General features: G+C 53.1%; 1 protein-coding gene and 1 long non-coding RNA gene across 2 annotated transcripts; one reads left to right on the top strand and one right to left on the bottom strand.

Annotated features, from left to right (window-relative positions):
* Nucleotides 1-1,552: 1,552 nt before the first annotated feature.
* Nucleotides 1,553-11,500, bottom strand: LOC138815783 (uncharacterized). Its single transcript, XR_011368472.1, has 3 exons — nt 11,319-11,500; nt 9,420-9,467; nt 1,553-2,290 (listed from the first exon to the last, which is right to left on the bottom strand). It is a non-coding gene; the product is annotated as an uncharacterized lncRNA (long non-coding RNA).
* An 8,175-nt stretch (nt 11,501-19,675) lies between these two features.
* Nucleotides 19,676-26,345, top strand: LOC138815796 (uncharacterized). The gene is made up of 4 exons (XM_070005153.1): nt 19,676-19,820; nt 20,013-20,177; nt 24,301-24,536; nt 26,070-26,345. The coding sequence occupies exons 1-4, from the start codon at nt 19,676-19,678 to the stop codon at nt 26,205-26,207; spliced, it is 684 nt and encodes a 227-aa protein (XP_069861254.1). The 3' UTR covers nt 26,208-26,345.
* Nucleotides 26,346-26,613: the final 268 nt, after the last annotated feature.

Raw genomic sequence — 26,613 nt, 5'->3', positions numbered from 1 at the left:
CTTCCCTATTTTCACTCCACTTCCGGATCCATATCCTCACCACTTCCGCCCCACTTCCGCCTTACTTCTGCCCCTACTTCGTCCTGCTTCCTCCCCACTTCCTTCCCTATTTCCACCCCACTTCTCACTTCCGGAACCCTATCCTAACCACTTCCGCCCCACTTCCACCCCTAGTTCCTCCCACTTCCTCCCCACTTCCGGCTTATTTTCGTCCCTACTTCCTCACACTTCCTCCCTACTTCCCGATTTCCACCCCACTTCCGGCCCTACTTCCACTTCCAGATCCATATCCTCACTACTTCCGACCCACTTCTGCTCCACTTCCTTCCCTATTTCCACTCAACATCCGGCTACACTTCCGGCCCTACTTCTTCCCAGGTCCTTATCCATTTCCGTCTCACTTCTGCCCCACTTCCGCCTCCCTTCTGCCTCGACTTCCTTCCATGTCTGTCTCTACTTCCTCCATTGATTCCCTACTTCCTCCCCACTTCCTTTGCTATTTGATCCCCATTTCTGCCTGTCTTCCTCCGCATTTCCCCCCTCCTTCCTCCCTACTCTTTTCCCACTTCCTTCTTCCTCCAACTTCCTTCCCACTTCCAGCCCTACTTCCTCCCACTTCCGTATCTATTTCCTCAAACTTCCACCCCACTTCCTCCCCTACTTTGTCCCACTTCACTGCGTATTTCTGCCCCACTTCCTGCCAAACTTCCTTCCACTTCCTTCCAATTCCGCCCGCTCCCTGCGCACCTGCAGTGCACCCAGGTCACTCAGGGCGCCCTCGGTGATGTCCGCGATCTCGTTTCCGTGCAGCAGCAGCAGCTGAAGTCTCGCGAGACCGGAGAAGGAAGCGTGCGTCAGGACCCGGATGTGGTTGAACCTAATTCAACAGATGAGAGGACAGGAAGAGGAAATCAGGAAACCAGCCTGAAAACCAGCGCTGGGAGGGCAGGACTTTTGTTTCCGGGTCAGGGTCAAGAATAATGAATCAATACTCATCATCATCTTCCTTCCTTCCTTCTTTCCTTCCTTTCCTCCCTCGCTTCCTTCCTTCCTTCCCTCCCTCCTTCCTTCCTTCCCTCCCTCCTTCCCTCCTTCCTTCCTTCCTTCCTTCCTTCCTTCCCTCCTTCCTTCCTTCCTTCCTTCCTTCCTTCCTTCCTTCTCTCCCTCCTTCCTTCCTTCCATCCTTCCCTCCTTCCTTCCTTCCTTCCCTCCCTCCCTCCTTCCTTCCCTCCCTCCTTCCTTCCCTCCTTCCTTCTTTCCTTCCCTCCTTCCTTCCTTCCTTCTATCCTCCCTTCCTTCCCTCCATCTTCCTTCCTTCCCTCCTTCTCTCCTTCCTTCTTTCCCTCCTTCCCTCCTTCTTTCCTTCCTTCCTTCCTTCCTTCCTTCCTTCCTTCCTTCCTCTTCCTTCCCTTCCTTCCCCCCTCCCCCCCCAGGCCTCACCCCAGGTTCATGCGCTCTATCTTGGGGTCCAGCACGTGGGGCACGGCCCTGAGGCTGCGGAAGGTGCAGTGGAGCTCGGTGGGGACGTAGCAGGCGCAGGTCCTGGGGCAGCGGGTGGCAGGGGCTGGGTGGAGGCCACACAGGAGCAGCAGCAGCAGCAGCGAGGCCCAGGGGCGGGGGCCCCCCATCCTGGGGCTGGGATGGAGGGGGGGAGGCTGGGGATGGAGGCCCAGGGGTGGAGGCCCAGGGAAATGGAGGCTGGAAGTTGGAGGCCCAGGGAAGGAGGCCTAGGGATTAGAGGCCAGGGTGGAGACTGGGGATGGAGGTCCAACAGGGTGGAGGATAGGGGTGGAGGCTGAGGAAGGAGACTGGAAGTTGGAGGCCCAGGGGCTGGAGGCCCAGGGATGGAGGCCTAAGGAAAGTGGAGGTCCAGGGATGGGGGCCTCAGGGTTAGAGGCCAGGTATGGAGACTGGGGATGGAGGTCCAGGAAGGTGGAGGCCAGAGGTAGAGGCTGAGGATGGAGACTGTAAGTTGGAGGCCAGAGAAGGAGGCCCAGAGGTATTGGAGGCTGGGGATGGAGGCCCAGGGATGGAGGCCTAATGGGGTGGAGGCTGGGGATGGAGACTGGAAGTTGGAGGCCCAGGGAAGGAGGCCCAGGAGGGTGGAGGCTAGGGATGGAGGCCCTGTGGATAGAGGAAAGTAGGCCAAATGGGGTGGAGGCTGGGGATGGAGGCCAGGAGTGGAGGCTGGAGATGGAGGTCCAAGGGGGTGGAGGCCCAAGGATGGAGGCCAGGGATGGAGGCTGGAAGTTGGAGGCCCGGGGATGGAGGTTCAAGGATGTGAGGCGACCTGTGGGGGTCAGGGAGACAACGGGGAGGAAGAGGAAGGAGAATGGGAAGAGGAAGGAGATGTATCAGAAGAACAGGAAGAGGAAGAAGGACATGGACACGAGGAAGGGGAAGAGGAAGAGGAGATGGAAGAGGAAGAGGAGATGAAAGAGGAGATGGAAGAGGAAGAGGAGATGGAAAAGGAGACAGAAGAGGAGATGGAAGAGGAAAAGGAGATGGAAGAGGAAGAGGAGATGGAAGAGGAGACAGAAGAGGAGATAGAAGAGGAGACGGAAGAGGAGACGGAAGAGGAGACGGAAGAGGAGATGGAAAAGGAAGAGGAGACGGAAGAGGAAGAGGAGATGGAAGAGGAGACGGGAGAGGAAGAGGAGACGGAAGAGGAGATGGAAGAGGAGATGGGAGAGGAGATGGGAGAGGAAGAGGAGATGGAAGAGGAGACGGAGGAGATGGAAGAGGAGACGGAAGAGATGGAAGAGGAGATGGAAGAGGAGATGGGAGAGGAAGAGGAGATGGAAGAGGAGATGGAAGAGGAGAAGGAAGAGGAGAAGGAAGAGGAGATGGAAGAGGAGATGGAAGAGGAAGAGGAGATGGAAGAGGAAGAGGAGATGGAAGAGGAAGAGGAGATGGAAGAGGAGACCGGAGAGGAGATAGAAGAGATGGAAGAGGAAGAGGACATGGAAGAGGACACAGAAGAGGAGATGGAAGAGGAAAAGGAGATGGAAGAGGAGATGGAAGAGGAGACGGTAGAGGAGATGGAAGAGAAGATGGAAGAGGAGATGGAAGAGGAGACAGAAGAGGAAGAGGAGACAGAAGAGGAGATGGAAGAGGAAGAGGAGACGGAAGGGCAGATGGAAGAGGAGACGGAAGAGGAGACGGAAGAGGAGATGGAAGAGGAAGAGGAGACAGAAGGGGAGACGGAAGAGGAAGAGGAGACGGAAGAGGAAGAGGAGATGGAAGAGGAGACGGAAGAGGAAGAGGAGATGGAAGAGGAAGAGGAGATCGAAGAGGAGATGGAAGAGGAAGAGGAGAGGAAGAGGAGATGGAAGAGGAAGAGGAGAGGAAGAGGAGATGGAAGAGGAGAGGAAGAGGAGATGGAAGAGGAAGAGGAGATGGAAGAGGAGATGGAAGAGGAGACGGAAGAGGAGACGGAAGAGGAAGAGGAGATGGAAGAGAAAGAGGAGACAGAAGAGAAGATGGAAGAGGAGACGGAAGAGGAAGAGAAGAGGGAAGAGGAGACGGAAGAGGAGATGGAAGAGGAGATGGAAGAGGAGACGGAAGAGGAGATGGAAGAGGAAGAGGAAATGGAAGAAGAAGAGGAGATGGAAGAGAAGATGGAAGAGGAAGAGGAGACAGAAGAGGAAGAAGGAAAACACCAACCAACAGGAATATGATCAGGAAGTCGAGAGACACAAGGAAAAAGAGACCGGGAAGACCTGCTCTGTCTGTCTGTCTCTGTCCATCTGTCTCTCCATGTCTATCTCTCTGTCTTTGTCTGTGTCTGTCTGTCTCCCTATCTGTCTGTCCCTGTGTTGACATCTGTCTGTCTCTTATCTGTCTGTCTGTCTGCCTTTCTGTCTCTGTCTGTTATCTGTCCATTGGTCTCATGTCTGTCTGTCTGGTCTGTCACTCCCTGTCTGCCTCTGTGTCTGTCTGTCTGTGTCTGTCTCTTATGTCTGTCTCCCTCTGTCTGTCTCTTATCTCTGTCTGTCTGTATCTGTCTGTCTGTGTCCCTGTCTGTCTGTGTCTCTGTCTGTCTCTGTGTCTGTCTCTGTCTCTTATCTCTGTCTGTCTGTGTTGACATCTGCCTGTCTCTGTCCATCTACCTCTGTCAGTCTCTCCCTGTCTCTGTGTCTCTGTCTGTCTGTCTGTCTCTGTCTGTGTCTCTCTGTCTCTCTCTGTTATCTGTCCATTGGTCTCATGTCTGTCTGTCTGTTCTGTCTTTCCCTGTCTATCTCTGTGTCTCCATCTGTCTGTACATCTCCGTCTGTCTGTCTGGGTTTCTCTATCTCTGTCTCTTGTCTGTCCATCAATCTTGTCTGTCTGTCTGTTCCATCACTGTCTGTGTTGACATCTGTCTGTCTCCACATCTCTGTTTGTCTCTGTCTTTTGTCTCTGTCTGTCTGTGTTGACATCTGTCTGTCTGTTATCTCTGTCTCTCCCTGTGTCTGTCTACCAGTCTCATGTCTGTCTGTCTCTGTCCATCTGTCTCTTGTCTCTGTCTCTGTCCGACTCTCTTCCTGTCCGTCTGTGTGTGTACATCTGTCTGTCTGGATCTCTTCTGTCTCAGTCTGTCTCTGTGTGTCTTTCGTTTCTGTCTGTCCGTCTGTCTCTGTCTATCTGTCTTGGTGTCTCTTCTGTCTCAGTCTGTCTGTCCCCGTCTGTCTCTTGTCTCTGTCTGTCTGTCTCTCTGTGCCTGTGTCTATCTCTGTTGGTCTGTTCTGTCTGTCTGTCTGTCTTCCTGTCTCTGTCCATCTGTCTGTGTCTCTTCCTGTCTGTCTCTGTCTCTGTCTGTCTGTCTCTCCGTGTCTGTCCATCTCCCTTCATGCCTGTCTCTGTGTCTGTCTGTCTGTCCATCTGTCTCCTCTGTCTGCCCATCTGTCTGTCTGTGCCTGCGTCTGTCTGTCTGAGTCTGTTTCTTCTCTGTCTCTGTGTCTACATGTCTGTCTCTTCTGTCTGTCTGTCCCTGTCTCTGTCTGTCTGTCCCTGTGTCCGTCTGTCTCTTCCTGTCACTGTCTCTACATCTGTCTGTGTCCTCTGTCTGTCTGTCTTTGTCTTCCTGGCTCCATCTGTCTGTCTCGTCTGTCTCTCTCCATCTGTCACTTGTCTTTGTCTGTGTCTGTCTGTCTGTCTCTTGTCTTTGTCTGTCTCTGTGCATCTGTCTCTCCCTGTCTGTCTCTGTGTGTACATCTGTCTGTCTGTCCCTGTCTGTCTCTTCTGTCTCTTCTCTTTGTCTGTCTGTCTCTCTGTGTCTGTCTGTGCCAGTTTCTCTCACATCCATCTCTGTCTGTCTGTCTGTCTGTCTGTTCTGTCTCTGTCTGTCTGTGCCTGTGTCCGTCCGTCTCTTCCTGTCTCTGTGTCTATGTCTGTCTATCTGTCCTGGCTGAGTTTGTCTGTCTGTGACTGTGCCTGTCTGTCTCTTTGTCTCTTCTGTCTCTGTCCATCTGTCTCTTGTCTCTATGTCTGTCTGTCTATGCCTGTGTCTGTCTCTATCCGTTTCTCTTCCTGTGTGTCTCTGTGTGTACATCTGTCTGTCTGTCTGTCTGGGTCTCTTCTGTCTCAGTCTGTGTCTGTCTGTCTGTCTCTGTGTCTACATCTGTGTCCTCTGTCTGTCTGTCTGTCTGTCTGTCTGTCTGTCTGTCTGTCTGTCTGTCTGTCTGTCTGTCTGTCTGTCTGTCTGTCTTCCTGGCTCGTCTGTCTGTCTCTTCTGCCTCTCTCCATCTGTCACTTGTGTCTGTCTGTCTCTGTCTCATGTCTGTCTCTGTGTTGACGTCTGTCTGTCTGTCTGTCTGTATCTGACTCTTTTCTCTGTCGGTCTGTCTGCCCCTGCGTCTATCTGTTCTGTGTCTGTCCATCTGTCTCTCTGTCTCTGTGTCTGCCTGTGTCTGTCTGTCTCCCTGTCTGTCTGTCTCTTATCTCTGTCTGTTTCTGTTCTGTCTCTGTCTGTCTCTTGTGTCTGTCTGTCTATTCTGTCTCTGTCTCTTCCTGTCTGTCTCAGTCTGTCTGTCTGTCCGTCTACCTCTGTCGGTCTCTCCCTGTCTCCATCTGTCTGTCTGTCTGTTCTGTCTGTCCATCTATCTCTCCCTGTCTGTGTCTGTGTCTCCGTCTGGCTCTGTCTCTCATCTCTGTGTCTGTCTCTTGTCTGTCCATCAGTCTCATGTCTGTCAGTCTGTGTCTGTTCCCTCTGTCCGTCTGTCTCTGTGTCTCCATCTGTCTGTCTGTCTCATGTCTTTGTCTCTGTGTATATGTCTGTCTGTCTGTGTCTCTTCTGTCTCTTGTCTGTCCATTGGCTCTCATGCCTCTGTCTCTCTGTGTCTGTCTGTCTCTTCTCAGTCTGTCTTTCTGTGCCTGTGTCGGTTTCTTCTGTCTCAGTCTGTCTGTCTGTCCCCGTCTGTCTTCCTGTCTGTGTCTGTTTGTCTCTTTTCTCTTCTGTCTGTACTTGTCTGTCTTTTGTCTCTGTCTGTCTGTGTGACTCTTGTCTCTGTCCATCTGTCACTTGTCTCTATCTGTGTCTGTTTGTCCATCTGTCTCCTCTGTGTCTGCCCATCTGTCTGTCTGTGCCTGCGTCTGTCTGTTTCTTCTCTATCTCTGTGTCTACATGTCTGTCTCTGACTGTCTGTCTCTTCTTGTCTGTCTCTGTGTCTACATCTGTGTCCTCTGTCTGTCTGTCTGTCTGTCTGTCTTAGTCTGTTTCTTCTCTCTGTGTCTACATGTCTGTCTCTGTCTGTCTCTTCCTGTCTGTCTCTGTGTCTACATCTGTCTGTGTTCTCTGTCTGTCTGTCTGTCTCATCTGTCTCTCTCCATCTGTCACTTGTCTCTCTCTGTCTGTCCGTCTCTCTGTGCCTGTGTCTGTCTGTTCTCTTTGTCTGTCTGTCTCGGTGCATCTGTCTCTCCCTGTATGTCTCTTTGTGTACATCTGTTTGTCTGTCTGTCTGTCTTTTGTCTCTTCTCTTTGTCTGTCTCTCTGTCTGTCTGTACCTGTGTCTGTCTGTCTCTTCCTGTCTCTGTGTCTATGTCTGTCTATCTGTCCTGGCTCAGTTTGTCTGTCTGTGCCTGTCTGTCTCTTCTGATTCTATCTAACTGTCTCCGTCTGTCTGTCAGTCATGTCTGTGTCTCTGGCTCATGTCTGTCTGTGTCTCTCTGTCTGTGTCTCTTCTGTCTCTGTCCATCTGTCTGTCTCTGTGTCTCTGTGTGTGTGTGTTCTGTGTGTCTCCGTCTGTCTGTACATCTTCGTCTGTCTGTGTGTCTCTCTCTGTCTCATGTCTGTGTCTGTCTTTCCGTCTCTGTAACTACATCTGTCTGTCTCTTCTGTTGTCTGTCTGTCTGTTCTATCTCTATCTCTTCCTGTATGTCTCTGTATTCATATGTCTGTCTCTTGTGTCTTTCTGTCCGTCTGTGCCTGTTTCTGTCACATCCGCCTCTGTCTGTCTGTCTGTTCTGTCTGTGTCTGTCTTCCTGTCTCTGTCCATCTGTCTTTTCTCTGTCTCTGTCTCTCTGTCTCTGTCTGTGTCTGTCTGTCTCTATCCATCTGTCTCTCCCTATCTGTCTGTCTGTCTGTCAGTCTATCTCTGTTGGTCTCCCCCTGTCTCCATGTCTCCCTCTGTCTGTCTCTGTCTGTCTCTGTCTCATGTCTGTCTGTATGTTGATGTCTGTCTGTCTGTCTCAGTCTGTGTCTGACTCTTCTGTCAGTCTGCCCCTGTGTCTATCTGTTCTGTGTCTGTCCATCTGTCTCTCTCTGTCTGTCTCTGAGTCTGTCTGTCTCTTATCTCTGTCTGTCTGTCTGTCTGTCTGTCTGTCTGTCTGTCTGTCTGTGTCTGTTCTGTCTCTTGTGTCTGTCTGTCCTGTCTCTGTCTCTTCCTGTCAGTCTCTGTGTTCACATCTGTGTCTCAGTCTGTCTGTCTGTCTACCTCTGTCGGTCTCTCCCTGTCTCCATCTGTCTGTCTGTCAGTCTGTTCTGTCCCTGTCTGTTTGTCTCTGTCTGTGTCCGTCTCTGTGTCTGTCTCTTGTCTCTGTCTGTCTCTCTGTGCTTGTGTCTATCTCTGTCTGTTGCTGTCTCTCCATGTCTGTTCATCTCCCTTCCTGTCTCTGTGTCTACAGCTGTCTGTCTGTTTCTTGTCTCTGGCTGTCTGTCTCTTCTACCTCTCTCCATCTGTCACTTCTCTCTGTCTTTTCTGTCTGTCTGTCTCTCTGTGTCTGTCTGTGCCGGTTTCTCTCATGTCCATCTCTGTCTGTCTGTTCTGTCTCTGTCTGTGCCTGTGTCTGTCTGTCTCTTCCTGTCTCTGTGTCTCTGTCTATCTGTCCTGGCTCAGTTTGTCTGTCTGTGCCTGTCTGTCTCTTCTGTTTCTGCCATCTGTCTTTCCCTGTCTGTCTGTCTGTGTCTCTGTCTGTCTGTGTCTCTGTCTGTGTGTCTCTGTCTGTCTGTCCTGTCTCTGTCTGTCTCTCCCTGTCTGTCTGCACATCTTCGTCTGTCTGTGTGTGTCTCTCTCTGTCTGTCCGTCTCTGTGTCTACATCTGTCTGTGTGTCTCTTCTGTCTGTCTGTTCTGTCTCTGTGTCTTCCTGTCTGTCTCTGTTCACATCTGTCTGTCTCTTGTGTCTGTCCATTTACCTCTGTCGGTCTCTCCCTGTCTCCATGTCTACATCTGTCTGTCTCATATTAGTCTGTCTGTGTCTGTCTGTCTGTCTGTCTCTATCTTCCTGTCTCTGTCTGTCTCTTTTGCCTCTCTCCATCTGTCACTTGTCTGTCTGTCTGTGTCTGTCTGCCCGTCTCTCTGTGCCTCTGTATGTCTGTCTCTATGTCTATCTGTCTCGGTGCATCTGTCTCTCCCTGTCTGTCTCTCTTCTGTCTCTTTGTCTGTCTGTCTGTCTGTCTCTCTGTGTCTGTCTGTGCCAGTTTCTCTCACGTCCATCTCTGTCTCTCTGTCTCTGTCTCTGTCTGTGCCTGTGTCCATCTGTCTCTTCCTGTCTCTGTGTCTCTGTCTATCTGTCCTGGCTCAGTTTGACTATCTGTGCCTGTCTGTCTCTTCTGTCTCTGTCTCTCTCTCAGTCTCTGTGTCTCTGTCTGTCTGTATGTCTGTCTGTGTGTCTGTCTGTCCTGTCTCTGTCTCTCCCTGTCTGTCTGCACATCTTGGTCTGTCTGTTTGTCTGTGTCTCTCTCTCTCTCTGTGTCATGTCTGTGTCTGTCTGTCTGTGTGTCTACATCTGTCTGTGTGTCTCTTCTGTCTGTCTGTCTGTTTCTGTCATTGTCCATCCCCCCTCCCCCCTCCCCAGGACTAAGTACTAAGTACTCAGCACCCCATTTCCCCCTGGCTTCCTATCACCCATCACCCTCCTCCTCCTCCTCCTCCTCTTCCTCCCACCTCCATCAGCCCCCCCTCCCCGGGACGCGAACCCGGGGCCGGAGCTCCTCACCTACCTTTCCAGGTTGGGGGGTTCACTGGAGATCCGGGTCTCTTGGTTGGTCCTGGGGGGGGTGGGGAGAGGGGGTGGAGGTGGCTTTGAACCACGATCCTCCAGATCTCAGCCTCCTGAGCAATAAGGAAGGCTTGGCGAAGAATATGCCAACGACCGTCACCACCACAGTAACAAGAACAACAATAACAATAACCATTGTGACAATAATAATAACTATAATAACAATAGCAATGACAATAATAACCATGACAACAATAACAACTATAATAACAATAACAATGACAATAATAACAACGATAACAATAATAACCATAATACCCATAATAGTAATAACCATGGCAACAATAATAACTATAATAATAACAATGACAACAACAATAACAATAACAACCATCATGACAACAATAGCAGTAACCATAATAATAACCATCACCATAGTAACAATAACAACAATAACAATCATAACAATAACCCAAACATCATGACAACAATAACAATAATAACCACAATACCCATAATAGTAATAACCATGACAATAATGATGATCATAACCATCATATTAACAATAACAGTAACAACCATGATAGTAAAAACAACAATGTCAATAACAGTAATAATAATAACTATGATGAGAATAATAGTAATAACAATGAGGAGGAAGAAAAGGAGGAGGAGGAGGAAGAAGAGGAGGAAAAGGAGGAGGAAGAGAATGGGTTGGACCAGCCACAGGGGGCGTGGCTTCATGGATGGATGAATGGGTGGATGGATGGGTGGGTGGGTGGATGGATGGATGGGTAGATGGATGGATGGGTGGATGAATGGATGGATGGGTGGATGGATGGATGGGTGGATGGATGGATGGGTAGATGGATGGATGGATGGGTGGATGGATGGGTGGAGGGGCAGATGGATGGATGGATGGATGGGTGGTGGATGGATGGATGGGTGGATGGATGGGTGGATGGGTGGATGGGTGGGTGGATGGGTGGATGGATGGGTGGATGGGTGGGTGGATGGGTGGGTGGATGGATGGATGGGTGGATGGATGGATGGATGGATGGGAGGATGGGTGGATGGGTGGATGGATGGATGGGTGGATGGATGGGTAGATGGATGGATGGGTGGATGGATGGATGGATAGGAAGAGGAGGAGGAGGAAGAGGAGGAGGAGGAAGAGGAGGAGGAAGAGAGGAAGAGGAGAAGGAAGAAGAGAATGAGGAGGAGGACAGGAGAAAGAGGAGGAGGAGGAAGAGGAGGATCATGACACCCTGCACCCCTAAGGTGGGTTTTCCATTACCTCTGGGACCTGGGACCCTGGTACCCCAGATTCCTGTGACCTGTGACCCCTGCACCCCCTGAACTCTGCACCCCAGGACCTTTGCTCCCTGGGCTTTTCCCCTCTGAACTTGGGGGAACCTAGGACCCAGGACCCCCGTGACAGATGCCCTCCCTCACCCCCCAGATTGGTGACCTCTGATCCCTGCACCCCTGAACTTCCCATTCCCCCTCTTCCTGACTCCCTCACCCCTGAACTTTGCTTGGCTCCCTGATCTTGCCCATGTCCCACTTGCCCATGTCCCAGGTGTCCGCCCTCCCCTGACCTCTGTCTCCCCCCTCCTTGACCTTTGAACTCCTTTGCTGGCTGCACCCCAGTACCTTTGCTCTCTGGGCCTTTGACCCCCTCTTCCCAGGAATCCTTGTGCTTTTCCCCCATGAACTTTGGGGTCCTGGGAACCCCAGGATTGACCATGTTTCCCCCTGCATCTCCCTGACCCCTAACCTCTCCTCCTTGACCCCCAGAACCCCCAAATCCCTACACCTCCCCCTTTCCCCCCTCCCAGGATCCCCTGTACCCCAAGATCCCCTCACCCCCCTCCACCCCTCGTCCAGGCCCCCTCACCTGGTCTGTCTGTCTGTCTGTCTGTCTCTCTGTCCTGTATCTCCAGACAGCACAGCACAGCTTGCGGGCTCCTCTTTTATCCGCCCAGGCCCAGATGTCCCCACCCCGTCACGCTGCGGCCTGAGCCTCAGCTCCGCCCCACACAGCCTGGGCTGAGGGGGGGTGTCAGTGGGAAAAGGAGGGAGGGGAATCAGGGAAGAAAAAGAGGGCAGGGAAGAAAAAGAGGGGGTGGGGGTCGATGAGAGGGGGATGGGGAGACCATGAATCCCCCCACCAGGCCAGGCGGGGAAGGGGGGGATGCTGGGGAGGGGGAGGGAGAAACGGCCGAAGAGAAAGTTCTGGAAGGAAAGAGAGAGGAGGAGGAGGAGGAGGAGGAGGAGGAGGAGGAGGAGGAGGAGGAGGAGGAGGAGGAGGAGGAGGAGGAGGAGGAGGAGGAAGAGGAGGAGGAGGAGGAGGAGGAGGAGGGGAGAGGAAGGGGAAAAGGCCGGACCTGTGGGCTGGGGGGCACAGAGCTGAGAAAGAGGGGGTGTGGGGGGGCGGGGGAGGAGGGGGGATAGACAGACAGACAGACAGAGAGGAAACGCAGCCAGAAAGACAGAGGAATGGAGTCAGAGACAGACACACAGACAGACACACAGATGGACAGAGAGAGACAGAGAGACAGAGACAGACAGACACACAGACAGGCAGATAAACAGGGACAGACACACAGACAGACAGAGAGGGAAAAATAGACAGACACAGAGAGACAGACAGAGAGATACAGACATACAAATATAGACAGACAGACAGAGACAGACAGACAGAGACAGAGAGACAGACAGACAGACAGACACAGAGAGAGATGAACAGACAGACAGACTCAGAGAGACAGAGACAGACAGAGAGAATGACAGATGGACAGAGACAGAGAGACAAAACACAGACAGAAACAGATAAACAGAGAGAGACAGAGACACAGAGAGACACACAGACAGAGATGGAGAGACAGACACAAATACAGAGAAACACAAGAGACAGACAGACACACAGAGAGGCAGATGAACAGGGACAGACACAGACAGAGAGATAAAAATAGACAGACACAGACAGACAGACAGAGAGATACAGACAAATATAGAGACAGACAGACAGAGACACACAGAGATACAGACAGATAAATATAGAGACAGACAGACAGAGACAGAGAGAGAGACAGACAGACACAGAGACAGAGAGAGAGAGATGAACAGAGACAGACATGGACAGAGAGACAGACACAGAGACAGACAGACACAGATAGACAGAGACAAACAGATACAGAGACAGACGGACACAGAGAATGACAGATGGACAGACAGAGACAGAAACAAACAGACAGAGAGAGACAGATGAACACAGACAGACAGACTCACAGACATAGACAGACAGATGGACACAGAGAGACAGAGACAAATACAGAGAAACACAAGAGACAGACAGACACACAGAGAGGTAGATGAACACGGACAGACACACAGACAGAAACAGAAAAATAGACACAGAGCGATAGGCAGAGAGATACAGACAGACAGACACAGAGAGACAGATGAACAGAGACAGACATACAGAGACAGACATGGACATAGAGATAGACAAAGAGACAAATAGAGACCGAGAGACACACAGACAGGGACAGACAGACAGACAAAGAGACAGAGACAAATATATAGAGAGAAACACAGAGAGACAGATGAACAGAGACAGTCAGACACAGAGAGAGACAGACACACAGATAGAGAAAGACAGAGACAGACAGACAAACACACAGATACAGGGACAAACAGACAGAGACACAGACACAAACACAGAAAAATGGAGTCAGAGACAGACAGACAGACCCAGAAAGAGACAGAGAGACAGACAGACAGACACAGACAGAGACAGACAAATGGACAGAGAGACAGACAGACACAGACAGATAACCAGAGACAGACAGACACAGACAAAGACACAAATGGACATAGAGACAGACAGACAGACACAGAGATAAACAGACCGACGGAGAAACAGACAGACAGAAAGTCACAAAGAGAAATAGAGACAGACAGAAATAGAGATAGACAGACAGACAGACAGACACAGAGAGACAGATGAACAGAGACAGACAGACAGACAGACAGAGAAATAGACAGAGAAACAGACAGAGACAGATGGACAGACAAATGGACAGACAGAGGCAGACAGAGAGACAGACAAATGGACAGACACAGAGAGACACAGAGTTAGACAGGGACAGACAGACGTACAGACAGAACCATAGAGACAGACAAACGGTAAAAGAGAAAAAAGGAGTCAGAGACAGACAGACGGATGGACAGACAGACAGAGACAAATACAGAGTGAGACATAGACAGAGAGACAAACGGACAGAGACAGATAGAGATTGAGACACACAGAGACAGACAGATGAAGACAGACAGACACACAGAGAGACCGACAGATGAACAGACAGAGACAGACACAGAAAAATACAGAGAAACACAGAGACAGACAGACAGACACACAGAGACAGATGAACAGACACAAACAGAAACAGACAGAAAAATGGAGTCAGAGACAGACAGACAGACAGACAGACAGAGACAGAAAGAGACAGAGACAGACATAGCTAGCCAGACAGACAGATGAACAGAGGCAGAGACAGACAGACAGAGACAGACAGACAGATACAGAGACAGACACACAGAGACATAGAGACAAATGGACAGAGACAGAGTGACAGACAGACTGCAAAACAGAAAGAGACACAGAGACAGACAGAAACAGAAATACAGAGACTCACAGAGACAGACAGAAAGACATAAGAAGGAAGGAGAGAAGGAGGGAAGGAAGGAAGGAAGGAGGGAAGAAGTGGAGGGAATGAAGGAAGGAGGGAACGAAGGAAGGAAGGAGTGGAGGGAACGAAGGAAGGAAGGAAGGAAGGAGGGAAGGAAGGAAGGAAGGAAGGAAGGAAGGAAGGAAGGAAGGAAGAGGAGGAAGGAAGGAAGGAAGGAAGAGGAGGAAGAGGAGGAGGTGGAGCAGCAGCAGCCACAGGGGGAGGAGGAGGCGCAGGCTTTTCCCACATCTTGGTCTCATTTCCTGCTAATTCCTTCCAGATGTTTCCAGCTTCCTCCAGGCCATGATTCATGCGGGGCCTGCAGGAGAAAAAAAGCCACAGCAGCAGAGGCTTCCAGTTTCCCTGTGCCCCTCCTCCCCCCACCCAGCTGCTGTTCCACATTGCACACAGGAAGGACTCAGCCATCAGCACCCAGCATGGGTGCTGTGGGCCCCGAGCTCGGTGCTTCTCCTAGGCCCTGGGTTGGACCAGGGAGGAAGGAAGGAAGGAAGGAAGGAAGGAAGGAAGGAAGGAAGGAAGGAAGGAAGGAAGGAAGGAAGGAAGGAAGGAAGGGAAGGATTGGAGGGAAGGAAGGAGGGAGGAAGGAAGGAGGGAAGGAAGGTGGGAAGGATTGGAGGGAAGGAAGGAAGGAGGGAAGGAGGAAAGGAAAGAAGGAGGGAAGGAGGGAAGGAAGGAAGGAAGGAGGGAAGGAGGGAAGGAAGGAAGGAAAGAAGGAAGGAGGGGAGGGAAGGAAGGAAGGAAGGAAGGAGAGGAGGGAAGGATTGTGTAAGGTCCGCTCCTGGATGGCGAGCAGACTCCACCCTCCTCGCAGCAAAGTCTCCACCCAGTACCTGGGACACCTGGAAGAGGTCACATCTGCATCCGCTGAGGTCACATCTGAATTTGATGTGGCCACACCTTTCCCCGCCCATACCCTACATAAGGCCTAACCCAGGCCCAGACGCTCTCTTGCTCTTGCTCTTGCTGCTCTCTTCTTGCTCTCTCTGTTCTATTCTAGCTCTCTCTCTGTTCTTTTCTTGCTCTCTCTCTTTCCCAGCCATGTGGAGTGCCAACCTTGCCTGGTCCCATCAGGTCTACTGAATAAGCCTAGCTCTTACCTGAATACCACGTGAGTGCTACTGTTCTTACCCCTCTCTCTGCTCTTCTCTCTCTCTTTCCTCTCTTCCCAGCTCTCTCTCTCTCTCATTCCCAGGCCTTTCCCAGCCACGTGGAGTGCCAACCTTGCCTGGTCCCAGCAGGTCTACTGAATAAACCTACCCCTTATCTGAATACCACGTGCGTGCTGGTGCGGTTCTTACTCGCCTACCTCTTTTTAAAAACCTAACAGATTGGAGACAAGGAAAGAAGGAAGAAGGGAAGGATTGGACACAGGAAAGGAAGGAGGAAAGGAAGGAAGGAGGGAAGGAAGGAAAGAAGGAAGGAAGGAAGGAAGGAAGGAAGGAAGGAAGGAAGGAAGAAGGGAAAGAGGGAATGATTGGAGAGAAGGAAGGAGGGAAGGAAGGAAGGAGGGAAGGAGGGAAGGATTAGAAAGGAAGGAGGGAAGGAAGGATGGAGGGAAGGAAGGAAGGAGGGAAGGAAGGAAGGATTGGAGGGAAGGAAGAAGGAAGGAAGAAAGGAAGGAAGGAAGGAGTGAAAGAAGGAAGGAAGGAGGGAGGGAGGGAAGGAAGGAAGGAAGAAAGAAAGGATAGAGGGAAGGAAGGAAGGATTGGAAGGAAGGAAGGAGGGAAGGATTGGAGGGAAGGAAGGAGGAAGGAAGGAAGGAAGGAGTGAAGAAAGGAAGGATTGGAGGGAAGGAAGGAGGCAGGAAGGAAGGAAGGAGGGAAGGAAGGAGGGAAGGAAGGAAGGAAGAAGGGAAGGAAGGAGGAAGGAAGGAGGAAGGAAGGAGGAAGGAAGGAAGGAAGGAAGGAAGGAGGGAAGGAAGGAAGAAAGGATGGAGGGAAGGAAGGATTGGAAGGAGGGAAGGAAGGAGGGAATTCATTCATTCATTATTCATTTCCTCCATTCCCCCTCCCCCTCCCCCCTTCCAGGAAGTGTTGGGCAGATTTCCAGGCGTTGAGAAGAGGAAGCCATTGGCTGGGTTCTGGTTGAGTCTGACACACACACAGGAAATCCATCAGCAATTTGTTCCAGAAGCTTCTAGAAGCTTGGTTGGGGTGGGGGGAAGGGAAAGACAAGACCATGCACATGAGCTAATCATCATAATAAATCAACAACAACAAGAAGAATAGTCAAGGGACCCTGGACCAGTCACCGCAAAGGATCATGGGAAGGGGTGATGTCATCATCCATCCTCAACTTCTCCCATGGAGGAGAATCCCAAGGGATGAACGCAACTGGGTCCCAGATGTTGAGGAGAATGGGGGGGGAGGAAATAGAAACCAGCCCCAGCCCTGGCTTCTTTCTAGAACCTTCCATGGGTTGTCCTGGAAGCGTCTCAAGTCCTTAGATCAAACAGATCCCCTGGGAAAACCTATCATCAATAGACCATGAGAGGATCAGTATCAATACCAACACCAATACCAATATTATCAATACCCTCCTTCCCTCCCCCTCTCCCCCCCAAAATCATTCCTGGGCCAAGGAAGGGGGGTGGGAGGGTTGGGGTGTGTCTGGGTGGAGGGAACGCCTGCCTGGGGAATGTGCTGAGTTATTCTGAAACCTGGAACTTTCTGGGACCTTCTGGAACCTTGGGGGAACTTTCTGGAACTTTCTGGATGGATGGATGGTGGATGGATGGGTGGATGGATGGGTGGGTGGATGGATGGAGGATCGATGGGTGGATGGATGGGTGGGTGGATGGATGGATGGGTGGATGGTGGAGGATGGATGGGTGGATGGATGGATGGGTGGATGGATAGGTGGATGGATGGATAGGTGGGTGGATGGATGAGTGGATGGATGGATGGCTGGATGGATGGGTAAATGGATGGATGGATGGGTGGATGGATGGATGGGTGGATGGATGGGTGGATGGATGGATGGATGGATGGATGGGCGGCCCCCATCATTGCTGGTCCGCTCACCTGCAGGTAGGCCAGTGCGCACAGGATCTTGGCGGGCGCGCAGGTAGCTGAGGAGTTCGCCACCAGGCACGTAGTCCATCATCCTGTACAACCAGCGGTCATCGCGCCACGTGGAGAACCTGGGATGGGGTCAGGGGGAGGGAAAGGACACACACGTGAGGTGCTAGGTGCTTGCTGATTATCCAGAGTCCCTGTGGGGAAGTGCTGGGTGCTTGGTACCTGTCCTGAGTTAGTAATAGGCAGGAGCTGAGTGCTTGGTACCTGACTCATGTAAACAGTAGGGAGGTGCTGGGTGTGAAGTCCCGTTCCTGGGTCACCATGGGGAGGTGCTGGGTGCTTAGTTCCTATCCTCGGTCTCCATGGAGAGGTGCTGAATGCTTAGGCTCAGTCCTTGTTCCCCAGGTGGTGGTGCTGGGTGCTTAGTTCCAGTTCTGGGTTACTCTAAGGAGGTGCTGGTTGCTTAGTCCCTGTCCTGGGTCATCATGGGATGGTGCTAGGTTCTCAGTACCTCCCCTGGGTCACCATGGGGAGGTGCTGGGTGCTTAGTCCCAGCCCTGGGTCATCATAGGATGGTTCTGGGTGCTTAGTCCTGGTCCTGGGTTACTCTGAGGAGGTGCTCGTTGCTTAGTCCCAGCCCTGGGTTGTCATGGGATGGTGCTGGGTGCTTGGGAATCATCCTAGGTCACTATGATGAGGTGTTGGGTGCTTAGTCCCAGCCCTGGGTTACTATGGGGTGGTGCTGGGTGCTTGGGAATCATCCTAGGTCACTATGATGAGGTGTTGGGTGCTTAGTCCCAGCCCTGGGTTACTATGGGGTGGTGCTGGGTGCTTGGGGATCATCCTGGGGAGGTGCTGGGTGCTTAGTTCCTGTTTGGGTCATTATGGGATGGTGCTGGGTGCTTGGGGGATATTGTGAGTCACTATGGGAAGGTGCTGGATGCTTAGTCCCCACTCTGGGTCACCATGGGGAGGTGCTGGGTGCTTAGTCCTGGCCCCGGGTCACCCTGGGATAGTGCTAGGTGCTTAGTCCCAGCCCTGGGTCATCATGGGATAATGCTGGGTGCTTAGTCCTGGCCCTGGGTCACCATGGGGAGGTGATGGGTGCTTAGTCCTGGTCCTGGGTCACCATGGAGAGGTGCTGGGTGCTTAGTCCCTGCCCTTGGTCACCATGGGGAAGTGCTGGGTACTTACTCCTGGATCTGGGGCACCATAGGGAGGTGCTAGGTGCTCAGTCCCCATCCTGAATCACTATGGGGAGGTGCTGGGTGCTCAGTCCCCATCCTGAGTCACTATGGGGAGGTGCTGGGTGCTTAGTCCCCACTTTGGGTCACCATGGGGAGGTGCTGGGTGCTCAGTCCCTGGGTCATCATGGGGAGGTGCTGGGTGCTCAGTCCCTCCCCTGGGTCATCATGGGGAGGTGCTGGGTACTTAGTCCTGCCCCTGGGTCACCATGGGGAGGTGCTGGGTGCTTAGACCTGGCCCTGGGTCACCATGGGGAGTTGCTGGGTGCTTAGTCCCCATCCTGGGTTACCATGGGGAGGTGCTGGGTGCTTAGTCCTGGCCCTAGGTCACCATGGGGAGGTGCTGGGTGCTTAGTCTTGGTCCTGGGTCACCATGGGCAGGTACTGGGGGCTTATTCCCCATCCTGGGTCACCATGGGGAGGTGCTGGGTGCTCAGTCCCCATTCTGGGTCACCATGGGGAGGTGCTGGGTGCTGAGTCCCCACTTTGGGTCACCATGGGGAGGTGCTGGGTGCTCAGTCCCTGCCCTGGGTCACCATGGAGAGGTGCTGGGTGCTCAGTCCCTGAGTCACCATGGGGAGGTGGTGGGTGCTAAGTCCCTGCCTTGGGTCACCATGGGGAGGTGCTGGGTGCTTAGTCCCCAAAGCCAGGGCACCCAACGGCCTGGTTCCTGCCAGACCACGCCCCCCAGGCCAGCCATCCAATGGCAGCACGCCCAGGCCACGCCCTCAAAGCCAGACTACACAATAGCATCACTGTTGCCAGGCCACGCCCCCCCAGGACCAGCCGCCAAATGGCCTTACTTCCAAGCCATACCCCCAAAGCCAGGACCCTCAATAGCCTAGTTCCTGCCAGGCCATGCCCCCTAGGCCCAGCGGCCCAATGGCCTTACTTCCAAGCCACGCCCCCCAGCCCAGCCGACCAATGGCATTACGTCCAGCCGCCCAATGGTGTCTTTCCAGGCCACGCCCCCAAACCCCAGCGGCCCAATGGCCTCTGTTCCAGGCCACGCCCCCCACTGACTCTCCTGTCAGCTCCACGCCCTGCAGGCCACGCCCACCGCGACGCCACGCCCATCAGAAAGCCACGCACTCCAGCGTCCCCGCCTCTTAAAGGCGCCTCGTCCCGGAGGCCTCCACGCACCGACGGTGACCCGGGGGCCGCCCGGGTCGGCGTCCTCGGGGGTCCTGCGCGCTTCCGCTTCCGCTTCCGGATCCGGACGGCGTAGTGGTGGCCATGGCGGCGGCGGCGGCGACGCTCCGCGGCCCCGCCACGGCTGCATTTCCGGGCGCGGCCGCCGGCGCTGTCGCATCGATGTCATCAGCCGGCGCCAAGACGCGGGCGCGCATGCGCGCGCTCTCGGCGGAGCGCCACTGCGCATGCACATAGGGTTAGCGGGGAAGGGGCCGAACGCTCCCAGCGGAGAGCCATTGCGCATGCGCAGAGGGTTCTTCAGCGGGGACAGGCTGAGCCGGCCTGGCGGAGCGCCATTGCGCTTGCGCACAGGGTTAGGCAGCTGGGAGGGGCTGAGCCAGCCTGCGCCAATGCGCATGCGCACAGGGTTCGTCAGCAGGGAGGGGCCTAGCGCTCCCGGCGGAGCGCCGCTGCGCATGCGTGTCCCTTGGCTGCTTGTTCCCACTGCCCTCCCGCGTGTGGACCCACGGCGCATGCGCACAGGTTGAATCGGCCGGGAGGCGCAGAGCGGACCCTGGAGGGTCGAGTTGCGCATGCGCACAGCGTGAGTCCTCCGGGAGGTGCCTAGGGGACTCCGGAGGATCGAGGTTCCGTCCGCATTGCGCATGCGCACTGGTTGAGTCGTCCGGCACCGTCCGGGCCGAGCGTGTGGTGCGTGCATGCGTGGGATTCCCTCGGTTGGTCTAGTTGGTACTGCGCATGCGTGCCACCTGGGGGGGGGAGGTCCTCCGCGCTGTACCGCGCATGCATGAGCCAGCACGCCCCGTCCCTCCCTCCCCCCCGCCCCCCCCCCCGCCGAGCAGGAACACGCATGCGTGTGCTCCCCGGGCTCTGCGAGGTACGGATCTGCGCATGCGCGGGATTGGGCTGCGCTGCTCTGCAACGCGCATGCGCGGTTCCCAGCGACCGACAGACAGACAGACAGACACTGGGACAGAGACAGACACACAGATGGACACAGAGAGACACAGACAGATAGATGGACACAGACAGACACAGAGAAGACAGAGACATGGGCAGGCATAGACAGACAGACACAGAATGACAGACAGAGAGACAGACAGACAGAGAGACAGACAGAGGCAGAGCCAGACAGACAGGGAATGACAGAGAGAGACAGACACAGGCCGACAGACAGACGGACAGACATAGAGCAAGACAGACAGACACTGGGACAAAGACAGACAGAGACAGACACACAGATGGACACAGAGAGAGACACAGACAGATGGACAGACAGACATAGGCAGAGACAGACACAGACACAGAGAAAGACAGACACAGAGAATGACAGACACGAAAGACAGACAGAGAATCACAGAGAGACACAGACAGACAGACAGACAGATACTGACACAGGCAGACAAAGAAAGACAGAACGAGACCCAGACAGACACAGGAGACAGAGACAGAGAGACAAAGAGACAGACAGACACAGAAGTCAGAAGTAGACTGATGACAGACAGACAGACCGAGACAGACAAAGACAGAATGAGACAGAGACAGACAGTGAGACAGACATGGACAGGCAGACCAACAGGCAGACACAGACGAGACAGACAGACAGAAAGACAGAGACAGAAGTAGACTGACAGACACAGACAGACAGACAAAGAAAGAGAGAACGAGACACAGACAGACTGACAGAGGAGACAGACAGAGACAGAGAGACAAAGACAGACAGACACAGACATGGACAGGTAGAGACACGCAGACCAACAGACAGACTGACAGAGGAGACAGACAAAGACAGAGACAGACAGACAGACAGAGACAGAGCTTGACCTACTCCATTGAGGTCAGGACTTGGTTCCAAGTCACTCAAGTGTGAAAATGTTAATCCCACCCATATTTAATCAACATCCATCCACCCATCCATCCACCCACCCATCCACCCATCTATTCACCCATCCATCCATCCATCCATCCATCCACCCATCCACCCTCTGATCCACCTATCCATCCATCCACCCATCCATCCACCTATCCATCCATCCACCCATCCATCTATCCACCCATCCATCCACCCACCCACCCATCCATCCATCCACCCATCCATCCATCCATCCACCCATCTACCCATCTATCCACCCATCCATCCATCCACCCATCCACCCATCTATCCATCCATCCATCCATCCACCCATCCACCCATCTATCCACCCATCCATCCATCCACCCATCCATCCATCCATCCACCCTCCCATCCATCCACTCATCCATCCACCCACCCATCCATCCATCCATCCACCCATCCATCCATCCTCCATTGAGATGAACACTTGGGTCCAAGTCACTCAACTGTGCAAATGTTAATCCCTTCCATATTCCATCAACAGCAGGACTTGGGTCCAACTCATTCAAGTGTGCAAATGTTAATCCCTTCCGTCTCTCCTCCATCCAGATGAGGACTTGGGTCCAACTCACTGAAGTGTGCAAACGTTAATCCCACCCATATTGTATCAGGACTTGGGTCCAAGTCACTCAAGTGTGTAAATGTTAATCCCATCCATATTCAATCAACATCCATCCACCCACCCATCCATCCACCCATCCACCCACCCATCCCCCATCCATCCATCCACCCTTCTATCCACCCATCTACCCATCCGTCTATCTGTCTGTCTGTCCATCTATGCATCCATCCCTCTGTCTATCCAGGTGTCTGTCTATCTACTCTCTGTCTGTCTGTCCATTCATGGATCCATCCATCCATCTGTCTATCCACATGTCTATCTGTCTATCTATCTACTATATCTATCCACCTATCTGTCTGTCTGTGTGTCTATCTATACATCTCTCTGTCTGTCCAACCATCCATCCATCTATCCATCTATTCATGTATCTTATTTGTGTATCTATCTATCATCTATCCATCCGTCTGTCTGTCTATCCACCTACCAGCCTGTCTGTCCATCCTTCTGTCCATCTGTCTATCCATCCATCTGTCCATCTGTCAGTCTGTCTGTCTGTCCATCCATCCATCTATCCATCTATTATCCATCTATCCATCTGTCTGTCTGTCCATCCATCCACCCATTTGTCTATCCATCTATCCATCTGTCAGTCTGTCTGTCTATCCATCTATCTGTCTGTCCATCCATCTGCCCATCTGTCTATCCATCTATCCATCTGTCAGTCTGTCCATCCATCCATCTACCCATCTATCAGTCTGTCTGTCTGTCCATCCATCCACCCATCTGTCTATCCGTCTTATCTAGCCATCTTTCAGTCTGTCTGTCCATCCATCCATCCATCTATCTAGGTATCAGTCTGTCTGTCTGTCCATCGATCCATCCATCTAGCTAGCTATCAGTCTGTCTGTCTGTCCATCCATCCACCCATCTGTCTATCCGTCTATCCATGTATCAGTCTGTCTGTCTGTCCATCCTTCCGCCCATCTGTCCATCCATCTCTCTGTCTGTCTGTCCATCCATCCACCCATCTGTCTATCCATCCATCTATCCATCTGTCAGTCTGTCTGTCTGGGTGAAGAACTCTGAAAAGGGACAAACTTTCTAGAACCAGCTCCTTTCCCCGGGCCGTTGTGTGTGTGTGTGTGTGTGTGTGTGTGTGTGTGTGTGTGTGTGTGTGTGTGTGTGTGTGTGTGTGTGTGTGTGTGTGTGTGTGTGTCTGTCTGTCTGTCTGTCTGTCTGTGTGTACATCCTAGACTTCACCGGTCCATCTGCCATGACCGTTGGATTCAGAACCTTCTAGAACGCGGTGCCGTCTCCACCACCCTATCTAGGACTTGCTGCCCAGTGCTCGGGACAAGATGTCATCTGCTCATACACGTGTGTGCGTGCGTGTGCGTGCATGTGGCCCGGCCGGTCGCCCTGGGAAATGCCCTGGGTCACCATGATGATGATGATGATGATGCCCGGAGTTCACATCCTTCCTGGGTCACCATGGTGATGATGATGATGATGATGATGATGATGATGATGATGATGATGATGATGATGGATGGATGGATGGATGGATGGGTGGATGAATGGATGGATGGATGGATGGGTGGGTGGATGGATGGATGGGTGGATGGATGGATGGATGGATGGTGGATGGATGGGTGGATGGATGAATTGATGGATGGATGGGTGGGTGGATGGGTGGATGGATGAATTGATGGATGGATGGGTGGGTGGATGGGTGGATGGATGGGTTGATGGATGGGTCAAAGGATGGATGGATGGATGGATAGATGAGTGGATGGGTGGGTGGATGGATGGATGGATGAATGGATGGATGGGTGGATGGATGAATGGATGGATGGGTGGCTGGCTGGGTAGATGGATGGATGATGGGTGGGTGGGTGGATGGATGAGTAGATGGATGGATGGATGGATGGATGGGTAGGTGGATGGATGAGTGGATGGATGGGTGGCTGGCTGGGTAGATGGATTGATTGATGGATTGATGGATTGATGGATGGGTGGATGGATCGGTGGATGGGTGGATGGATGGATGGATGGATGAATGGATGGATAGATAGATGGATGGGTGGATGGATGGGTGGGTGGATGGATGGATGGATAGATAGACAGATGGGTGGATGGATGGGTGGATGGGTAGATGGATGGATGGATGGGTGGATGGATGGATTTGTGGATTTCCCCCCTAGGCCACCAAAGACCTAAGTTCTTCTCCTCCTGTCTCTCTGTCTCCAGGTGCAGAGAAGTTGATCCTCCACATACAGAAGCACAGCATCCCCTTCGCCCTGGCCACCAGCTCAGGGACTGAGTCCTACCAGGCCAAGACCAGCGCACACCGGGAGCTGTTCGGTGCCTTTCACCACGTGGTGCTGGGTGATGACCCCGAGGTCAAGGCCAGCAAGCCCGCCCCGGACATCTTCCTGGCCTGCGCCCACAGGTTCTCCGGACATCTTCCTGGCCTGCACCCGCAGGTTCTCTCCTCATCCCCCCCCCCCCGTCAACCAGGTAAACTGAGGCCTCGGGCCTCGGGTCCACTGCATGGACCACACACAGAGAGACACACAGACAGACAGACATGGACGGATACACAGATATACAGACCAGACAGACAGACAGACAGACACAGAAACACACAGATAGACGCAGAGACGGACACAGAGACACAGATAGACACATGGACAAACCAGACAGACATGCAGACAGACAGACAGGCAGATAGACACACAGACCGACAGGCAGACAAACCAGATAGAGACACAGACACAGAGACAGACTCATAGACAGACCACAGAGACACGACAGACAGACACACTCCGATAGACAGACAGACACACTGACAGAGAGATAGACACACAGACACACAGACACAGAGACCAGACAGATAGACAGACAGACAGACACAAGAGATGGGACAGACACACAGATTCACAGACCTACCAGACAGACCACAGAGACACAGACAGACACACTGATAGACACACAGACAGACAGATAGACACAGACAGACACACAGATACACAGACCAGGCAGACAGACAGACAGACAGAGCACAGAGACACGGACAGACAGACACACACTGATAGACAGACAGAGAGATAGACATACATACACAGACAGACACACAGACAGACAGACTACAGAGACACACAAATAGGCATATAGACAGACAGACGGATACAGAGACAGACACACACAGATAGACAGACACAGGGACACTTGGCCAGACACAGACAGACACACATACAGAGACAGACAGACAGACATAAGAGTCCAGACAGACAGATACACAGAACAGACCAGACAGACCGACCACAGAGACACAGACAGACAGATATAGGGACAGACAGACACACAGAGACAGACAGAGAGACACGGACAGACACACAATCACACAGACGGATGGACGGATGGAGAGACGGATGGACAGACGGCCCCAGGGGAACAGGGAGGGAGACTCCTTGGCACAGTGCTCACCTGGGCCACACCAGGCCCTGGGTGGGGGAGGCCTCGAAATCACACACAGAACATGCCAGTAGGCACGCCGTGGCTCAACGGTCATCTTCCCTCCTTCCTTCCCTCCTTCCTTCCCTCCTTCCTTCCTTCCTTCACTACTTCCTTCACTCCTTCCTTCCTTCCCTCCCTCCTTCTTTCCCTCCCTCCTTCCTTCCCTCCTTCCTTCCCTCCCTCCTTCCTTCCTTCCCTCCCTCCTTCCTTCCCTCCTTCCTTCCCTCTCTCCTTCCTTCCCTCCTTCTTTCCCTCCTTCCCTCCTTCCCTCCCTCCTTCCTTCTTTCCCTCCATCCTTCTTTCCTTCCCTCCTTCCTTCCTTCCTTCCCTCCTTCCTTCTTGTTCCTTCCCTCCATCCTTCCTTTTCATCCTTCCTTCCTTCCCTCCTTCCTTCTTTCCTTCCTTCCTTCCCCCCTTCCTTCCCTCCAACACTGGGCACCCGGCCCACCCCCCGGCCGACCTCTCACTCCGCGTGTCTCTCTCGCCCTCTGACCCCGCAGTGCCTGGTGCTGGAGGACACGCCCCACGGCATGGCGGTCGCCCAGGCAGCGGGGATGCAGGTGGTCATGGTGCCCAGCGTCCAGCTCGACCCCGAACTCAACGGCCGGGGCCACCCTGCTGCTGCCCTCCTTGGGTGACATACAACCCGAGCTCTTCAGCCTGCCCGCCTTCAACTGACCTGCGGACGGACAGACAGACAGACAGAAGGACACTGGACACAAGGCCAAGACCTGACCCATCCCAGGGCGTCCCTGACCTCTGGAAATAAAGGGAATGAACACAGGAAGTGCCTCACTGAGTCACGAGTGGATGGATGGATGGATGGGTGGGTGGATGGATGGATGGATGGATGGATGGATGGATGGGTAAATGCATGGGTGGATGGATGGGGATGGATGGGTGGATGGGTGGATGGATGAGTGGATGGATGGATGGGTGGACGGATGGATGGATGGGTGTATGGGTGGGTGTATGGATGGATGGGTGGATGGATGGGTGGATGGGTGGACTGGTGGATGGGTGGACGGATGGATAGATGGATGG

This window comes from Dipodomys merriami, unplaced genomic scaffold (genome assembly GCF_024711535.1).
Source record: "Dipodomys merriami isolate MVZ:Mamm:240054 unplaced genomic scaffold, mDipMer1.0.p SCAF_67, whole genome shotgun sequence".
Lineage (NCBI taxonomy): Eukaryota > Metazoa > Chordata > Mammalia > Rodentia > Heteromyidae > Dipodomys > Dipodomys merriami.
The sequence above is the reverse complement of the archived record's forward strand: the minus strand, read 5'-3'. Positions and strand labels throughout refer to the sequence as shown.